General features: G+C 40.7%; 1 protein-coding gene across 1 annotated transcript in view; it reads left to right on the top strand.

Moving 5' to 3' along the window:
• LOC119646713 overlaps positions 1 to 15140 on the top strand; it is a 42538-nt gene extending 27398 nt beyond the window's left edge. Inside the window, exons 4-5 of the mRNA XM_038047295.1 lie at positions 13456 to 14627; positions 14689 to 15140. Of these exons, the coding sequence (XP_037903223.1) occupies positions 13456 to 14627; positions 14689 to 15104 (1588 nt within the window). The 3' untranslated portion in view covers positions 15105 to 15140. The remainder of the gene's footprint in view (positions 1 to 13455; positions 14628 to 14688) is intronic.
• Positions 15141 to 17383: the final 2243 nt, after the last annotated feature.

Genomic DNA, 17383 nt, shown 5'->3' on the forward strand with positions numbered 1-17383 from the left:
TCGGAAATAGGCAGTTTGTTTGTTTAGGGTGAGCGTAATATCTATGGCTGTAATATGTACGTATGTCTCATAGTTTGGAAAAATATGAAGCAATATGTTGGGTTTGTAGCTATATACGGATAGAAAAATGTGCGTTGAAATTTCTTACATAAGATGAACACAAAACCTTTATACCCGAAGCGCGAGCTTCCGGTATTCCGACTTGTTAATTATTGACCTTGTGCAATGATTCCATTAGCATTGGTGATAGAGCGAGGGTGACGATTTTGTGATGATAACATAATATTGTCTTTAGTTTTACATTAGTACTTAGCTGAGCCTCCACTACTTTTAATTACTTCTTTTTGTCAAGCTACTTTATACTTTTTTTAAGATATTTTTGAGACCCTTCTCACCAATATCTAAGGATTGAAGTATCCAACTTATTTAATGTTATATATTGGTTTCTTTCTTCTTGAGATCGATTGGTCATGCCAATCGAGAGGTTCGATGTCTTTCACTCCATTTGTATTATCATTCAGTTCAATGAATACACAGATCCTTTCATATCAGTACAAGCTCTTCGGATCTGCCACAGTGGACAAAAAGATATGATATATTTATTTGGGCTCGAGGAAAAGATATAGTAGGTAAGTTTAATGAATTTGCATTTTACACCATCTAAACTAAACATCCACGTAGTTAAAAGATTATTCACTTAATTCACATACATTTTCCGATCACGGACATATCTTTGAATAACCTATTCTGAAAGCTCAGTAGACATTACGGTCGGTTTTGTCACTGCAGATCTCCTCTTTATGTTTATAGATTTCTAACGTAAATTCTGGATGGATAGCTCAACGGAAATGAATGTTTGAAATCCAGTACTTCACGGTTCCCCAACACGAAAATTTCTTATTGTAATAAATATAAATTAATGCCTTTGGGCTAATTACTACTAACCGCAGATACTTTCGAGTAGTTTCCACATTCACTCAGGATTCGAACAAAACTAAGTTTTCTTTTCTGAGCTTAGTTGATGTAATTGGAACACTCAAAGCGGTGCGGTTCAAGCTGTAGTTAAGCTTTTCAGAGCTTTTTTTTATTTCTGTTAGAAATTAGACCTATTAACAAATTAACCAGCAGTTTATTTCTGCTAGGGTTTTGTTGTTCCATGGAGCTCAATAAGAGATTTTGACTCCAAGATGACTCCATTGGGAAGTGTATCGTCCATGCAAGCCAAAGTCTCTCGAATTTCAAACAAGTCGGGAAACTGAAAGCTGGATGCTTCAGGTATGAAAGGTCATTTGAATGGATATTTGTCTCATTACTACCTACCTACGTTATGTATATGTATTATGTCAGAATATTCACTATCGCGTACTACTGAAATTAAAAGTATTCAAATTTGCATTGAAGCAACTATTTCGACCTAGGCGTAGTGTCATCTCCGTCAAACTTGTTAGGATCATGCTCTATCAGCCTATACTACTGAAAAATTTCAAAATTCTAGGATAAACTTAAGGGGAGGTTTTATAATCAAAAGCTAAAAGTTATAGTAGTAAATATTATTAACTTTACTTAGACTGACAGGAATTTCGAGCCTAGGCACCATATAGTGGCATTTTCACCATCTTTTCTCGATTTTTCGGTTAGGTAGGTTCTGAAAATGGGCCCGAGAAAGAAATTTCACTTTCCACCCCGCCCTCCCCCCTTGTGCACTGAAAGCAGGTTTGAAATGTACTCATTGATACCTTTGCCCCTTTAGCATGTATGGAGATCGCCCTTTAAATTCTGCGTAGAACGATGTAACTCAGTGTATGCGTGGGCGTTCACAATTCTTTCTCACCGAATTAGTGTCAATTTGTACAACCGTTTCTGTGTGTCACATTTAGACAGACCGTCCGTTTGTCTGTTAAAATCTACCGCATTGCAGAATTTCAGAGATCTAGGATGAATTTAAGGCAGGTTCGTAGTAAATTTGCAGAATTTAATATTATACTATTATTAATTGTTTTTGAACAGATAATGTAGGGAGGAGTATTTTGTGGCTCAGATACCAAGTGCACGGATCACAACAATTTCTTTTCAGGTTTTTCGGAGAGGTAGTTTCTCAAAACGGGTCCTTGTAATAATTTATCTCATTCGAACCCTCGCAGTCCTTTCCAGTCAACGTCGAAACCAATATCAGCTTCGGACAGTGATAATCGAGATTTTTCATTTAATACCGCATTTGACTACATTCGGCGAAACAAATTTTAAACCCTTCTTTTTCCTGAAACTCAATGCAGATGTTATTCGCAGCATGAGAGGGGGATTTAGAGTTCCCACATTTCTGAAGAAACGAGTGTGGCAAACAGAAAATAAATCAATTTAAATAAGGTCTTGTTTTCAGCAAAACTGCAAAACGAAGTGGCCTTCTAAAATGTTGGTTCCCGTTGATAAAACGGTGTGAGAAAATCGTCCAAACTTTCCTGAAGAAATTAATGAAGCTGATCGATAAAAATGCTTTTAACCAATATTGTATTACACAAAGAAAATTGCCTCAGAAAGATGTATGGAGCATGTAGGCTATTGAAAAGCGGTAAATGTTTGAAGCTCAATTTTAAATATGTAGGGGTAAGTATTGATATCAATGTATTTAAAGAAACTCCCAATTGAACAACCCAATTGAAGGAATCCTAAATCTGGCGAGTTGACTCTGCCCTGTTCAAAACCGTCAGTTACTCTTGTGCAAATATAATAAATAATTTGTGGTCAGTATTTGCAGCAACAAGTCGTGCTTTCATATGTAATGCCAGCCCAAGGAAACACCCTTAGAACTGTACTAAGGCTCGTTTTCGATGATCAACTAAAAGAACCTGTCTTTTAAAGCGTAAGTTGACGAATCTCACAGTACAGTGTCCACCGATCGACTTAAACCTACTTATAAGGGGCCAACAACACCCCGAGTTTTGATCAACTGCAGAACACTATTGTGATAATACTGGACATTAGGAGAAACATTCCGACAATCGGTGAAGCACCCATTCAACAACCTGTACCTAACGAAATCCAGTTCCAGTTCGTTTACTGAATAATCGGTGACCGGAATTAGGTTCATTGTCATGTTTGACATGTGGTAGGAGCATTCCAGGTACCTTTGTAGCATAAGAACCCAGTCACCAACGCAAAAGGAATTCTAAATATTTGCTACGCAGGGAAACACAATATGGTGACGTCGACCATATCACAGGCACCAGTAAATGTCCGTAAAAGAATTTCTAACAACGGAATTTGAATTAACGCGATGTCAATGCAGCTCAGACAATAATACAATATGGGCCTTCGGGAACCAAGCCAAACACAATAGGCGGTATCCACATATACAGCTGCTGCTATACTAATGGACCCAACAATAATAGCTGTTCCGTGAATATCATAATCATCATCAACGGCGCAACAATCGGTCTAGGCCTCCCTTAATAAGGAACTCCAGGCAGGCCTGTTTCGCGCTGAGATCCAGAAATTCGATATCCATAAAAGCCTACGCCATCGTTATATCTCAGGCAGGATTTGCCTCGTCTTCTTTTTCTACCATAGACATTGACCTTATAGACTTTTCGCACTGGATTATCCTTATCCATACGGATTGAGTGACCCACCTACCCTAACTTATTGAGCCGGAGTTTATTCACAACCTGACGGTCATGGCATCGCTCATAGATTTCGTCGTTATGTAGGCTACGGATCGTCCATTCTCATGTAGGATGGGATGACTTTAGTGTTAACCCTCACCTGATCAGAGGTGATTGTAAGTGGTGTTGTAAACACTGGAGCACCATGCCAGCGAGATAGTGATCCGAGTCTATATTGGCCCCCCTATATGTTCTGACATTCATCAAGGCTGTGGGGTGGCGGCTTTCGATCCACACCTGGTCAATGTGGTTGAAAGTGATTCCGTTTAGAGAGGCCCACGTTTGTTTTTGGACCGCTTTTCACGGAAACTAACAACCAACATCCATTTCTGCTAATTGAATAATCCGCAGTCCATTATCATTTTCATTTTGATGTAAGCTATGGTAGCTCTCGTATCGCCTGAATACTGGCTCCGTCCCTACTTGGCTGTTAAAATTCACAAGTATGATTTTGATATCATACCTGGGACAGGTTTCGTGGATTCGTTCTACTGCCTCGTGGAAGATATCCTTCTGCGACTCTGCAGTCTCCTCTCTAGGATTGTGAACGTTAATGAGACTTGTATTTCTAAATTTGCCTAGGACGTGCAGAGTACATAGCCCTTCGCTTATGTTTTTAAAGCCGGTAACAGTAAGTTTCATTTTTTGGCTGACTAAGAAATCTGTCCGGATAGCTGAGTGGTTAGAGCACAAGGCTGTCGTACGGAAGGTCGCGGTTCAAATCTCGCTGGCGGCAGTGGGGTTTGTATCGTGATTGGACGTCGGATACCAGTCGACTCAGCTGTGAATGAGTACCTGAGTCAAATCAGGCTAATAATCTCGGGCGAGCGCAATGCTGACCACATTGCCTCCTACAGTCTACTGTGGTGTACCGTTACGATCTTGAATGAAGTGCTCTAACACACTTCAAGGCCCTGATCCAATATGGATTGTTGTGCCAACGATTATTATTATTATTAAGAAATCTACTCCGAGCATATGATTTACTGATATGCCACTATGGCCACTATCTATATATACTGTGTAGTGGGTCTTCTCTAGTAAACCGGTCCCTATCCAATGTATCTCCGGCAATGCTGTTACATTAGTCCTATAGTGGGGCAGGGTATCTGGTAGTTACTTGACTCTGCATACAGAGCGCACGTTTCATGAGAAAATGTGCAAATCGCTATTTCATTTACGTTGCCGGGTTCGTCGTTGTACTATCAGTGTAGTCCGAGACTCCTTTTGTGGCTTCATAAAAACGTGTAGGTCAGTCCCACGCAACCCCCACCCTGGAGGAACAGTTGGTACAATTCGTCTACAGCTTTTCATTGAGAACGAGCTTCCTGACGTTACCACTTAGAGGTGGATGTAAGTTTTAGGAGTAGCGCTATTGATGTTGGTTCAGCAGGCGTTGCCCAGGTTTTATGCCCCATCGTGGGTACCAATTCACGTTTCGCCCTGGGACCTTTGTTATCCTTTGACCACCAGAAACGAATGCCAAACTTCAAGTAGAATTAAAATATTGAATAATGTTGCAAGGTAGGCTATAAGGCCAAGAGACACAGTCAGCAGCAGCTAATTGAGTTTGGAGAGTTGCACAGCCGATATATAAAGGCTATTAAAGAAGTGCAGGTATAGCAGTCGGGATATCATTAATAATCTTCTTCTGCAAGTTCCAAATGATTCTAACGTATGCACAGTTCAGATAGATCTTGACGAAATTCCTGAGATTACAATTGAAGAAGTTCTGCAGTTTGCGAAAAAGATTGCCTAAAATAAAATCCCAGGCTTGGATAGCATTCCAAATAAAGCTCTGCTAGTGGTAGTCAGGGTAGTGTTAAGGAATAATCCCTGGATAATTTTTAGCAAGATGGTAGGACAAGTGGTCTGCGAAAATGAACAGCCTTTGAATCGTCCCATCACGATCCAATAAGTACTGATCCACGGGTTCACGTCCTCTTCTGAGAAGAGCCCTTAAAGCATTTCCTCTTGCTTCGCTGGATAGCGAGCTTGAGGGTTTTGCGGGTTACCTTATCGACAAATTCTTGTTGCCCCTAATCGACTCTACCTACGGTGTGTGCGAAACAAAACCTTATTAGAATCGAGTCGAAGTCTGACGCTTTATAGTTATACACAATTCTTTATTATAAAGGTAATTAGCTTTGTACTGATGAAGGGAGTAAGTTGCTCCCGAAATATATATATACACAATAAAATAAATTTGTAGTTGGGATTAAGCTAATGGTCTATTAATTTTGGACTTAACTACAAACAGAAGGCGATATCTAACATGTTAGGTAACTGTTAGTTACCAAATACCCTAACTACTTGAATCAGGTGGCTTTAGCTTTCATTTTGTGATTCCCCAAATTAATGTTCTTTGTAAATTTCTCCAGTTGGTGGCCTCACTAGGCCCCAGATGACGGGACCAATATTACCTTCAGTTTGCAGTTTCATTGAACTGGGACTCACCTTTCTCTACGCGGTGTTGCAAAAATAATCAAACGGGTGAGAAATTCGTCGACTGATAACTTGCAAATTTTGAAAATTTCCTGGAACCAAAACATCAACAATGCCTCCAATAGGTACTTACTCAACGGCTGCTGCGTATGGCTATCGAAGCCGGCCCTTGAAATTTGAGACGGTATTGAAGGTGTATATCGGCCTCGAAGGTCGCTTCGATTATCTCATGGTCACTAACGTTCGTGTGTGTGTTGTCAATGCGTATGCTTGCTGGCGAATGAGGCTTTGCGTTCCCAAATACAAAACGTTTTTACAATTCGGTCGCCAGCGAGCAGTGGGAAAGCTTCTTTACTGAGTAATCGCTACAGGCTCTGAACAGCCTGCCTCAGATATTGTCAAGCACTGCGTCACCATCGACAAGCCACAAGACCTGACTGAAGGCAAGATTTAGACTGTTGCCCTCCCTCCTTTGCGACTGAAGTTTCTAGTCTAGCCTAAAAGTGATAGATCAGTAGCTTCCTCCAAACTACAATTTTTATTTTTCAGTGTAGGTATATATTTCGGGAGCAACTTACCTCCTTCATCAGTACAGAGCTACCTCTGGTAGGTAGCCTGCCAATGGTAGCTTTGTAGGTTAGGGGAAGCTACTAGTCTATCAATTTTAAGCTGAAGTTTGTTTCTGGCGGGCTCTCCCCTGAAGTGGAGGGAATCTCTTACATAGGTCTCTCCATGGGAGAACGTGCCTTCAAAATTGTACCTCGGTTACGACTTGATTGCGCAGAATGGATTCAAAGTCTGTGGCTCCTTATCACTTGGAGCGTCAAAATTCGTAGCTTCCATTTCCATGTTAATAGTTATCCCCTTTTCTGATGCAGCGGTCACTACCTAATTGTGTGCCCTCAGAAGTCACCGGTTATAATTACGCTGCCAAACACTTCCCGTATAGTAGTGAACATCATTACCATTCAGGATGTGTAGGCCTCCTCTGCTGTGGACGCGTTCGGTTCTCTTTGGGGCGACATTGAAAGAATTCTTCTTGAAAGATGCCATAAGTCGCTCCTTAAGTTACTTTATGAGGTTCGTTAATATGATTGAAATACTGCGTACAATGTTACTATTCATTCGATACCACCGTTGACTCCACCACCTTAGATAAGAGGGTGACTATACAAAATTTACTTGATTGTTGATTGATTGATTGATAAGAGAATTAAGAAGCCAGACATTCTACTGAGATGCGTTTGTTTATTTACAAAATGAGCTTGCTATTTTCGTAGCAGAGCAGGGGGTCTGGTCCCAATACTTGATATCAAACTTCTTATCTGTAACTTAGACCAGAGACAGACCTGACACCTCAAATATAAATTTAGTCTAAATTCGCATTCTCATTATCAAATACAAAATGTTGAAAAATTGAAAGTCATGCTTACTCGCTGTATTGATAACAACCGTTTTTCGAGAGCGTCACATCATTGTTATCATTGAGTACTGAATATTATCGTCTTGTGACATGAAAATATATTTAATGTTTGTAAGATAAAAATTAGCAAACACGCAAGCAGTTGCCATCCATCATGGTAAAACAGATTTTGGAATGAAGGCACATAACCTGGAAAAACATGTAATTCAGCAAAGAGATAGGTACATAATCTATGGAGGCATTGGGGTTGGGAAGTGGGGCCAGATTCCTTTCAAACGATTGAGTCCCTCTCAAATCGTGTACAAATTTTCATATGTTTTATACATGCTGTATTGGAATCGCTCAACTCGAGGAAACAAGGTTTCAAGACTGCCAAAACAACTCCCTTACTCGGAGTGGCGGAAAAATCCACAAAAATATGTTTCAAATGGGTGGAATTGGAAAAAATTAAAAGTCTAAATTGTGCCGCAAATGCAATGATGAGATCATATTGACAAAGGGTGCAATGGTGATCGCAAATTTCTGTCATGCAGAGAAAGACAAACGAGTGACATTGACTATAGCATAGGCACCAGTAAATGTCCAACGTTAAAAAGGACGATTTCAGCTACCTGTAAATTAATTTCCTGCAGCTGAACTCTAATCATTGCGGTGCTACTTAGGACCTACTTCTCGAAGTATTTTCAAAAATAAAACTAGCGTTGTCATCTCATGTCAGCAGTACAGAGTGATGTTTGGCTAGAAAAAGAAGCGCTGAAACATTAATATGGGGTTGCTGAAACCCAGCCATCAAGGACACAAGCCCTGAAGATGGATTCAAGCGAACTAAGGTAGGCGGCATATATATTTATAGTTGCTATAGTACGCCAGGCCGCACGCTAGATGGATTCTGAAACCTGCTGTTATTACTGAGCTGGTGAAATAAGCGCTTGGTGTGAAAGCTGGGGACGCCGAGAAACAAACACATGAGCCTGCATAGTATTCGAGACATTTCCACGTCCGAATATACTTTTCGGAGCCGAGATATGGTTTTCGCAATAGAAGTAATGTTTGTTAGTGATACATTATTAACGCTAACATTTTGCAGGCGAAATGTTGAGTGATAATTAAACAGTTTAAGAGAACTGACAACGTGATTAAAGTAGAGCGTCCACCTCTTAATTTCTATGTTCTGCCTTCGAATCCCGGTCTCCATCGATACTGTGGTTGTCTCACTGCTGTGAGTTTCTTACAGTCTCATCAGAGAGAGATTCTTGTAGGGGACCAAAAATTCTTCCCAGAATTCTTGTTTTGAACTCCTAACCGCGTTCACATTTTTTCTTGAAAAGAACCCAAGTCCAAAGAGTACTTGAGGATTGGCAAGATCATAGTCTCGGACAATAAAATGTTTGACCCTATGGTGAAACATTTCGGGCGAAATAGTTCTTGAAAGCTGAAATATTCTGACAGATTTCATCGTGGTAGCTATTATTGGTTATGATTTTCAACCCTAGGTTGGTGAAATTATCAACCGTTGTTCTCTCACACTCTGATCGTTCTCGGTTTACACCATTTATTACGTTTTCATCATGAGTACCATAAATAATTAATAAGGAACTCCAAACACCCCGAATTTGCGCCGAGGGCCACCAATTCAATATCCGTAAAAGCTTACGCCATCGCTCCATCTCAGGCAGGCTCTTGCCCTTATAGACTTTGCGGGCTGGACCAATCTCAGCCATAGGGATTAAGCGACCCGCCCACCGTAACCTATTGAGCCGGATTTTATCCACAATCTGACGGTCGTGGTATCGCTCATAGATTTCTTCGTTATGTACAATACGGAATTGTACATTCCCATGTGGGGGGCCGAAAATTCTTCGCAGGATTTTTCTTTCGAACGTGGTGAAAAATTCGTATTTTTTTTGCTAAGGACAAAGGTTTCCGAGGAATACATAAGGACTGGCAAGATCATAGTCTTGTACAGTAAGAGTTTTGACCCTATGGTGGAACGTTCCGATCGAAACAATTTTTGTAAGCTGAACTAGGCTCTGTTGGCGGCCATCAACCGTGCGTGGATTTCAACATTATAGCTGTTATCGGTTCTGATTTTCGACCCTAGGTAAGAGAAATTTTCAACGGTCTCAAAGTTATAGTCTCCTATCTTTATTGCTTTGGCTTGACCAGTGCGATTCGATGTTGTTCGTTTTTTGGTTTTTATTACGTATTTACGTTTTTGTTACGTCTTGCCATCATTAATGTGCATGCCAAGATCTTATTTCATGAACTGCTTGCTCGATCGAGTGAAGGCAATTGGATCATCTATGGTTGTTCTTCCCAAAATGTCGATGAAGTCGCTAATTAGGTAGACTTCAAGGATATGGAGCCTTTTCCATTTACCTCAACATCATAGATCACTTTTCCCAGAGCCAAGTTTCTAAGAGCGTTATGAATCGTTATGGATCCTGCTACCTTTGTCTGGTCTCGCACGTTGATCAGGGTCAGCCTCGTCAGTGTTATCAATTTGGTCGAGACACCGAATTCTCTTATAGGCAGGCGTGTACAGTTTTAGTCGGGCTATGCTTACATAGGCGGCTTTGAAGTTGATGAAAAAGTGGTGCAACTGATGCCCATATTCTAATAGTTTTTATCGTCACTTGGCGCAGAAAGAAAATCTGATCTGTTGCTGATTTGCCTGAAGCCTCTTTGATATGGGCCAATGCTGTTCTTGGCATATAGGGCTATTCAACCTAGCAAGATAGCATAGAATATCTGATTAATGATACCCAGCAACGTGATACATCAGTACTTACTGCGCAGCCTGATATCCCCCTTTTTATGTGTAGGACAGGTAATGCCTTCTTGTCAGTCTTCAGGCATTCATTGTCAACCTCACACCTTAAACATCAGTTGATAAACCGCTTGGTCGCTCCCATATTCAATTCGGCTCCATCCATAATTTTGTGCAAAACAAAACCTTATTAAAATCGGTTCACTGTATGTCTGTCCATCTATCTGCCACACGCCCTTTTCTCCAAATCGGCTAAACCGATCCAAACAAAGTTTGGCGGAGAGATGGGAACTATGAAGTCTCACGCATACAGTGACATAAATTTATGTGGAGTTTAAGGAAGGCTCTCTATATATACAAAGGGAGGATGAAAACATTTTTTCCACCCGATGTAGTCATGTGGGGTATCAAATGATTAGTACTTTGCGGATCTGATATAAGGTTGATTGTAAAGAGCGCGAGTTAAGGGTCAAACTGTGCACACTTAAAGTGAGACAGGGTTCATTTTCCGAAACTACCCAACTAAAAAATCTAGGAAAAGTCGCGGTGGTGTCATTAGGTGGTATCTAGGACCCAAAATATGTCTAATCTCTATATCTTCTCAAATAAACTTAATAAAAGTACATTTCCAACTTTTAGAAATTAAATGAAAAACTCCTTTAAGTTCATTATTTCTAAAAAATAGAGGACAATGGAATTTTTTCGTGCACTCATAGCACCTCACATAAGGAAACACAAAACCTTTTATACCTGGAGTGTCTAGCTTCCGGTTTCCCGACTTGTTTTATGTTTTGCGTTGATTATATTTGTACATGGCCTTCAGTTGGTTGCACCTTCAATCCACCGATATTCTGCTTGTTGAGCCGTTCATCAAAGTACTTACCTTTGTTCTTCTTCAGCATGCAGTCGTGAGGCTTTCAAATCACAATCCAACGTATCAAACCCTTTTGCCTGTTTCCCATCGACTTCGATGTTCAGACCAATCTTGATAAATGAATTCTCGTTGGAGTGAATCACTCAACCCATCACTTCATGTACTCAATGGGGGCGATAGGACCTAAGTCCGCAAGGGACTCATCTGAAGTGGCTCTGCCACGAAGCCTCACCGGAGGTTATCTGGCCGGGATGGCCCTCTGAGAGCATATGCTCCAGGATAATTCCTGGAGGATGTGTTGTCGGCCCGATTATTAGCGGTTGCCCCCCTAGTGGGAGTTTCATGGTGGTTGTGGTTATGCCTACATCGCGAGCAGAGCTCCTCGGAGCTCAAGCGTGGAGTTGCACTGTACAATTCGGGTGCCGTATCCCTTAGTTGCGGCAGAGATGTTAGATAAGCCTCGCATCCACTGGTATGAATGCTGAGCCTGCACTCAGTATAAACCAGTACCGCTGTGCTAGTCGATCAATCCGTGTCCAAAGAGGACCGTGGGATTATGCCTACATGGCAGGTACACCCCAGGACTTTCAACCCATCACTCCAATAAGCCTATATATTATGGTCGAAAATCAGATTTCCCTTTTTGTCCCGGCAATGTGAGCATCGAAGTTTGCAAGGTGTCATCCCGCTGATTTGCTGTCATTACTCCGTGTATGGCAATTCTAGAGTTTATGGACTGGTTGGTTCTCCCACGCTTCGTGTTTCTGTCTGTGTAGTCGCTTTTCCGCTCGATAAGTGTTACAATTAGCTTTGTTTTTGATACCTTCTGTAGACACTCTCACCTGATTGTCAGCGGGTATTCGCGGTGTCCATGTAATTCAAGACAGCAATCCGTCTATATATTGGTCCCACATATATTCTAATATTCGTCAATGGTGTGAGCTGGCGGCGTTAAATAAACAAGCGGTCAATTTCGTTGAAATTGGTCCCATCTAAGAGTCGGACGTTTGTTTGTGCAGCGGTTTCCGCGCAAGTTAGATATTTTCACCAACCATCTCGTGCTGTCAAGCTAATCAAATAATCCCGCAGTCCATTGTTTTCGGTGTTTTTGTGTAAGTTATGAGAACCAGCTTATCGCCTGAATCCATGTTCGGTTCCTAATTGCTTATTAAAATCTCTTGGGGCAGGCTTCGGAGGGTCCATTCTGCGGCTCCGTAGAACATATTCTTCCGACTCTGCAGTCTCCACTGTTAATGAGGTTTATATTTCCATATTTGCTCATAGGTGCAGAGTGCGTAGCCTTCCGATACCTACTCCGAGCCCATGGTTTATAAGATAGCCACTATAATAATATGTATATAATAGCCTCTTCACCAGGAAAACTGTCTCTGTCCTGCGTATTTCTTGTAACGTTGGTTCATCAGCCTTAAACTAGGACGTATTAGTGACTAGCTGCTTGGCAGCTCTTCTTCTATACCGAGAGGCTTCCAGGCTCCTTTTGTGGCTTCGTCATGCGTTGCGTTCCATAGAGAATCATCAGCCCTACATAACCCACAGTCTGGAAGAACACACACATCATACAATCTGCCCCGTTTTTCGGCGCTGGAAACTCGCTTTGATTCCTTTCTGGCTGGGGTTTTTCGTTAACCTCCTTGAGATGGAGCAGCGAAAAACTAAATAAAAACCTTGACCCCGACTGTTAGGAGTACTGCACTGGTGGACCCTGGAGGCAAAACCAGGATATCTCGAGTTTCTTAGTACTGCAGGTTTGGACCTGACACTTATTGTTGTGTCGTGAATGATGATTAAAAATATATGTATGTAGCATATATATTTTCGGTAATTATGTAAGAAACTTCCTTTTTCAAAAATCATTTCCGCCCATGCGTCCAATTTCGTGATGAAGGTTACCAGGTTCAGTAAATCGTGCTAAAAAAAACTGAAAAAGTTTCGTAACGATCGCTATCTGAATTTTTAGGAAATCATTTATTCCCTTATTATATGAACTATAAATGGGGAACGCCCATTTAATTCATACTTATGTATATAATACATATATAAGTGATCAGGTCGTTGGCCTATTGGATTTTTTAATAATCAACCTTTCAAGGTCAATGCGATATTGAAAACTCCAAACTGAATGCGAAAAGTCAAGATTGCATTACGCATAGATAAGCTCAATCCATAAATCATACATGATGTTGTCTCACCTAACAATTTAGTAAAACAACGCCTTATGTATGCGCACCTTGCAAAAATTCTTATCTAATCATTTTTAAATTAGATCCACAAAAACTAGCCTTGGCCAGGGGAAGTATTACTATGTAGAGTTTGTGATAGTCAGTTCTAATCCAGCTTCAGCCAAGATGGATTGGTTATCTATTGCTTTGTGGTCTTTTATTAGTATTGTGTCGATAATTTTCCTCTATTTTAAGCAGAAATACTCTTATTGGAAAGATCGCGGGGTGAATTATGTTGAACCGACATTTCCCCTGGGGAATATATCACTTCGAAAAGAACATTTTAGAGATTTCCTTATCAACATCTACAAGCATAAAAATGAAGATCCTTTTGTGGGTGCTTACGTGTTAGCGAAACCAGTTGTGCTTCCAACAAGCCTCGATTTTATCCAAAGTATTCTCGTGAAAGACTTCAGCATTTTCCATGAACGCGGGACCTACTGGAATGAAGAAGATGATCCCTTGTCCGCTCATATGTTTTCCGTCGAAGGAGAGAAATGGAAATCACTACGAACGAAACTGTCACCAACTTTCACTTCTGGCAAAATGAAGTTCATGTTCCCGGCAGTTATAGAAGTTGCGCATCGATTCAATGCTACCCTTGCCGATATTGTTAAACCGGGGACGGAATTGGAGATCCGAGATTTTCTTGCGAGATTCACCACAGATGTGATTGGTTCTTGTGCATTTGGAATAGAATGTAATAGTTTGAAAGATCCGAACTCAGCGTTTCGCTACTACGGAAAGAAGATATTCGAAGATCCCCCACTCGGACCAGCATTACTATTATTAGCTATTCAGTATCCGGACTTAGCGAGGAAGTTGCATGTTAGGCAGATGCGAAAGGAAGTGAGTGACTTCTTTCTAAATACAGTTCGTGAGACAATTGATTATCGGGAAAAAAATAATGTTAAACGGAATGATTTCATGAATTTCCTCATCCAATTGAAAAATGGCGAGAGTATAGATGATGAGAGCGCAAGCCAGACTAGCAAATTAACTTTGGAAGAAGTTGCAGCACAAGCCTTCCTATTTTTTGCTGCTGGATTTGAGACTTCTTCTACTACAATGACATATTCCTTATATGAGTTGGCATTGAATCCTGACATTCAAGATAAAGCCCGACAGGAAATTAAAGATGTTTTGACTAAACATGAAGGCCAATTGACCTATGAGGCCGTCCAAGAAATGACATACATTGACCAAATAATAAGTGGTATGTAGAATTTATTCATTGAATTTTATTTATTTGGACTTCCTAACTTTTCGCTTTGCAGAGGCTCTTCGCAAGTATCCGCCAGTGGTATTTCTCACGAGAAGAGCAACTCGAGATTATCGGATTCCCAACACAAAAATAATTATTGAGAAAGGGCAGGACATAATAATTCCGGCTTATTGTATCCATCACGATCCTGAAATATATTCAAATCCCGAAGTTTTCGATCCAAACCGCTTCACACCAGAAGAAATAAAAAGTCGGCACCCAGTGTCATTCTTAGGTTTTGGTGATGGTCCTAGGAATTGCGTCGGATTGCGTTTTGGAAGGATGCAGGCCCGAATAGGGTTAGTTACTTTGCTAAGCAACTACCGTTTCAAACCATCGCCTAAAACTGCAGTCCCATTGACTTTTGATGTAGATATAGGTATCCTTACTCCGAAAGGTGGAATGTACCTTGGAGTCGAGAAAATCTAAAAATTGCTATATCGCATATTAAATATTCAGGGCAAGTACTTAGTTTGATTATTTTGTACAATAGAACCAAAGCATTCGTTAAATGGTAGTTCTTCTAGCCCATAGTCGCTCATCAGTTTAAAAAGTTCGATAGAAGAAGAAAATGAGGTAATTCAATTCCTTGTGAGGTGAACAAAATGTACAAATATAATAGGTCTTATAGATAATGCAAGCGAATTGTAGATGCAAGTGTTTAGTGTAATTCATCCATTTTACTAAAATGGAATTATTATTACTCAGTTTCCGAGGTTTATCGAAAACGAAAAGCTTATTCAAATAGGCTTACTATCTGCCCCTGGGATTTCATAGTTCCCATCTGTCCACCAAATTTCGTTTGGATCGGTTTAGCCGTTACGGAGAAAAGTGCGTGTGACAGACAGACAGACAGACCGAGAGTGAATCGATTTTAATATATTTTATTTTAGCGGAACCTTAAAAAATGCGCATTCCTTCGACGAGGCCAAATATACTGGAATCTGGATCTCCTTACGTGAAGAATTTAAATGGGCATTTTTCACAAGCCTTTTAGTCCAGTCATTAAAACTGTAAATCGGGTGCGACCTCCAAATTCTTTCAGTCAAGAGCGATTGACATGAAATTTGGAGTGGGAGTAGAGGGTGGCATAGGAAACGAAAGTTATATAGTACCAATTTGCATTTCATTCCTGGGGGAGCAGCATCCCTCTCCGGGATGGAATTTTTCTTGTAATAACCGTAGAAATGATTAAACTGCACTTTGCAAACCTAAGTGGTAGCAAGCGCGAATCCGGTGTCGGGTCGCTTTTGACGACCATCATAAAGCGCTCTCTTGACCTAAGAGCCGGTTTTTGACAGACCTCTAATTACAAGATTCCGGTTCAAGTTAAAGAGCATCACAATTTTAAAATGCTAAGGACCAACGGAGACTTCCGATATAGTGAAGAAGGATGCTTTCTAGGAGCAATTTAACGCAGTTCAGAGGAGGCTTCATAAAGGTGACATTATGATCGTGAGGGATCATTTGAATGCCAAAGTGGGATGATGACACCTTGCTCGGTAATGGTGGGAGGTTCGTGGATGTCTGCAACTTCCACGCACGTTGTTAAACCACAGAGCTTATCATATGGTCTGTTGGGTTTCAACTGACCGAGGCCGTATGAACACTGAGTTCGACGACCTCGTGACTAGCAGTACATTTGGAATTTGTTTTTTGGATGTGCGTAACAACATCGGCCTCGAAAGAGGTCACAATCTGATGCTCGCTTACGTTTGCTTGCGTGTTGCATTCGTCACTTCTCGCAAGTTTGGAGAGCTGCGACTTCCTAAGTTCACCATCAATCGCTTGTATAACCCCGCTGTCCCTCGACATTGGAAGTACTATCTTGCTAATCGAGCGGCAGGTCTATTGAGTAACGGGCCTGGGCATATCGATGACCATTGGGCCGCCATCAAAGTGCTCTTTTCTCGGATGCTACACAGGTAGTCTATGTAATGTAATTAAATATTTCTTCTTTACTGGATTTAGATATGCCTTTAAAAACTAATTTAGCCATATAACTAATTAGAATAGGATTATAGATTTAGATTAGTATAAAAATAGCTAATAAACCCACTGAGGAGCAGACTTATTAGCACTGATGAAGGGAATTAGTGGTTCCCGAAATATCGGTATTAAATCAACACTAGGGAATAGGAAAAACAAGTTTTTATTATTTCAAATACTGCGGAATTACACTAAGATAAAACAGTAGTTTTTTTCGAAAAGGAAGAAACGAGATGGTTTTTGCCTGCCTGACTAAACGTCTAGAGGTAAAAATGAAATGAGCCATCGCGGCTTTGTAGTAATATGTGTATGTTACCACCATTAAGCCGATATTCGCTAATGGTGACATAAAGGACTTTTCACTGCAAGTTGCCTCATTACAGAGAACAGTATGTCTGCATATTTACGACGATGGCAGCATGACATCCGGTAAAGCTCCCGATGCATTACCTAGTGTGCAGCTCTTCACATATTCAGTGTATTGTTGGAAGAGGAGCTTATAAACGAATTCATTTAAGTCCATGGAGAAACAGAAGATTGAGGGGCGCGAGGGATTGAAGGTGACATTGGTAGAAGTGAATTCAGTTTTTGTAATCTCTAAAGGTCTCGGATTTCCCTATATATATTTAGTAGAAGACAAAGAGGTAACTTCATATGTAGAAACAACTGGGATAAATCAGGAGCATGAGTAAGAAAATATACTAACATCTAATACGCCG

The sequence above is a fragment of the Hermetia illucens genome, chromosome 1, assembly GCF_905115235.1.
Source record: "Hermetia illucens chromosome 1, iHerIll2.2.curated.20191125, whole genome shotgun sequence".
NCBI classification, from domain to species: Eukaryota; Metazoa; Arthropoda; class Insecta; order Diptera; family Stratiomyidae; genus Hermetia; species Hermetia illucens.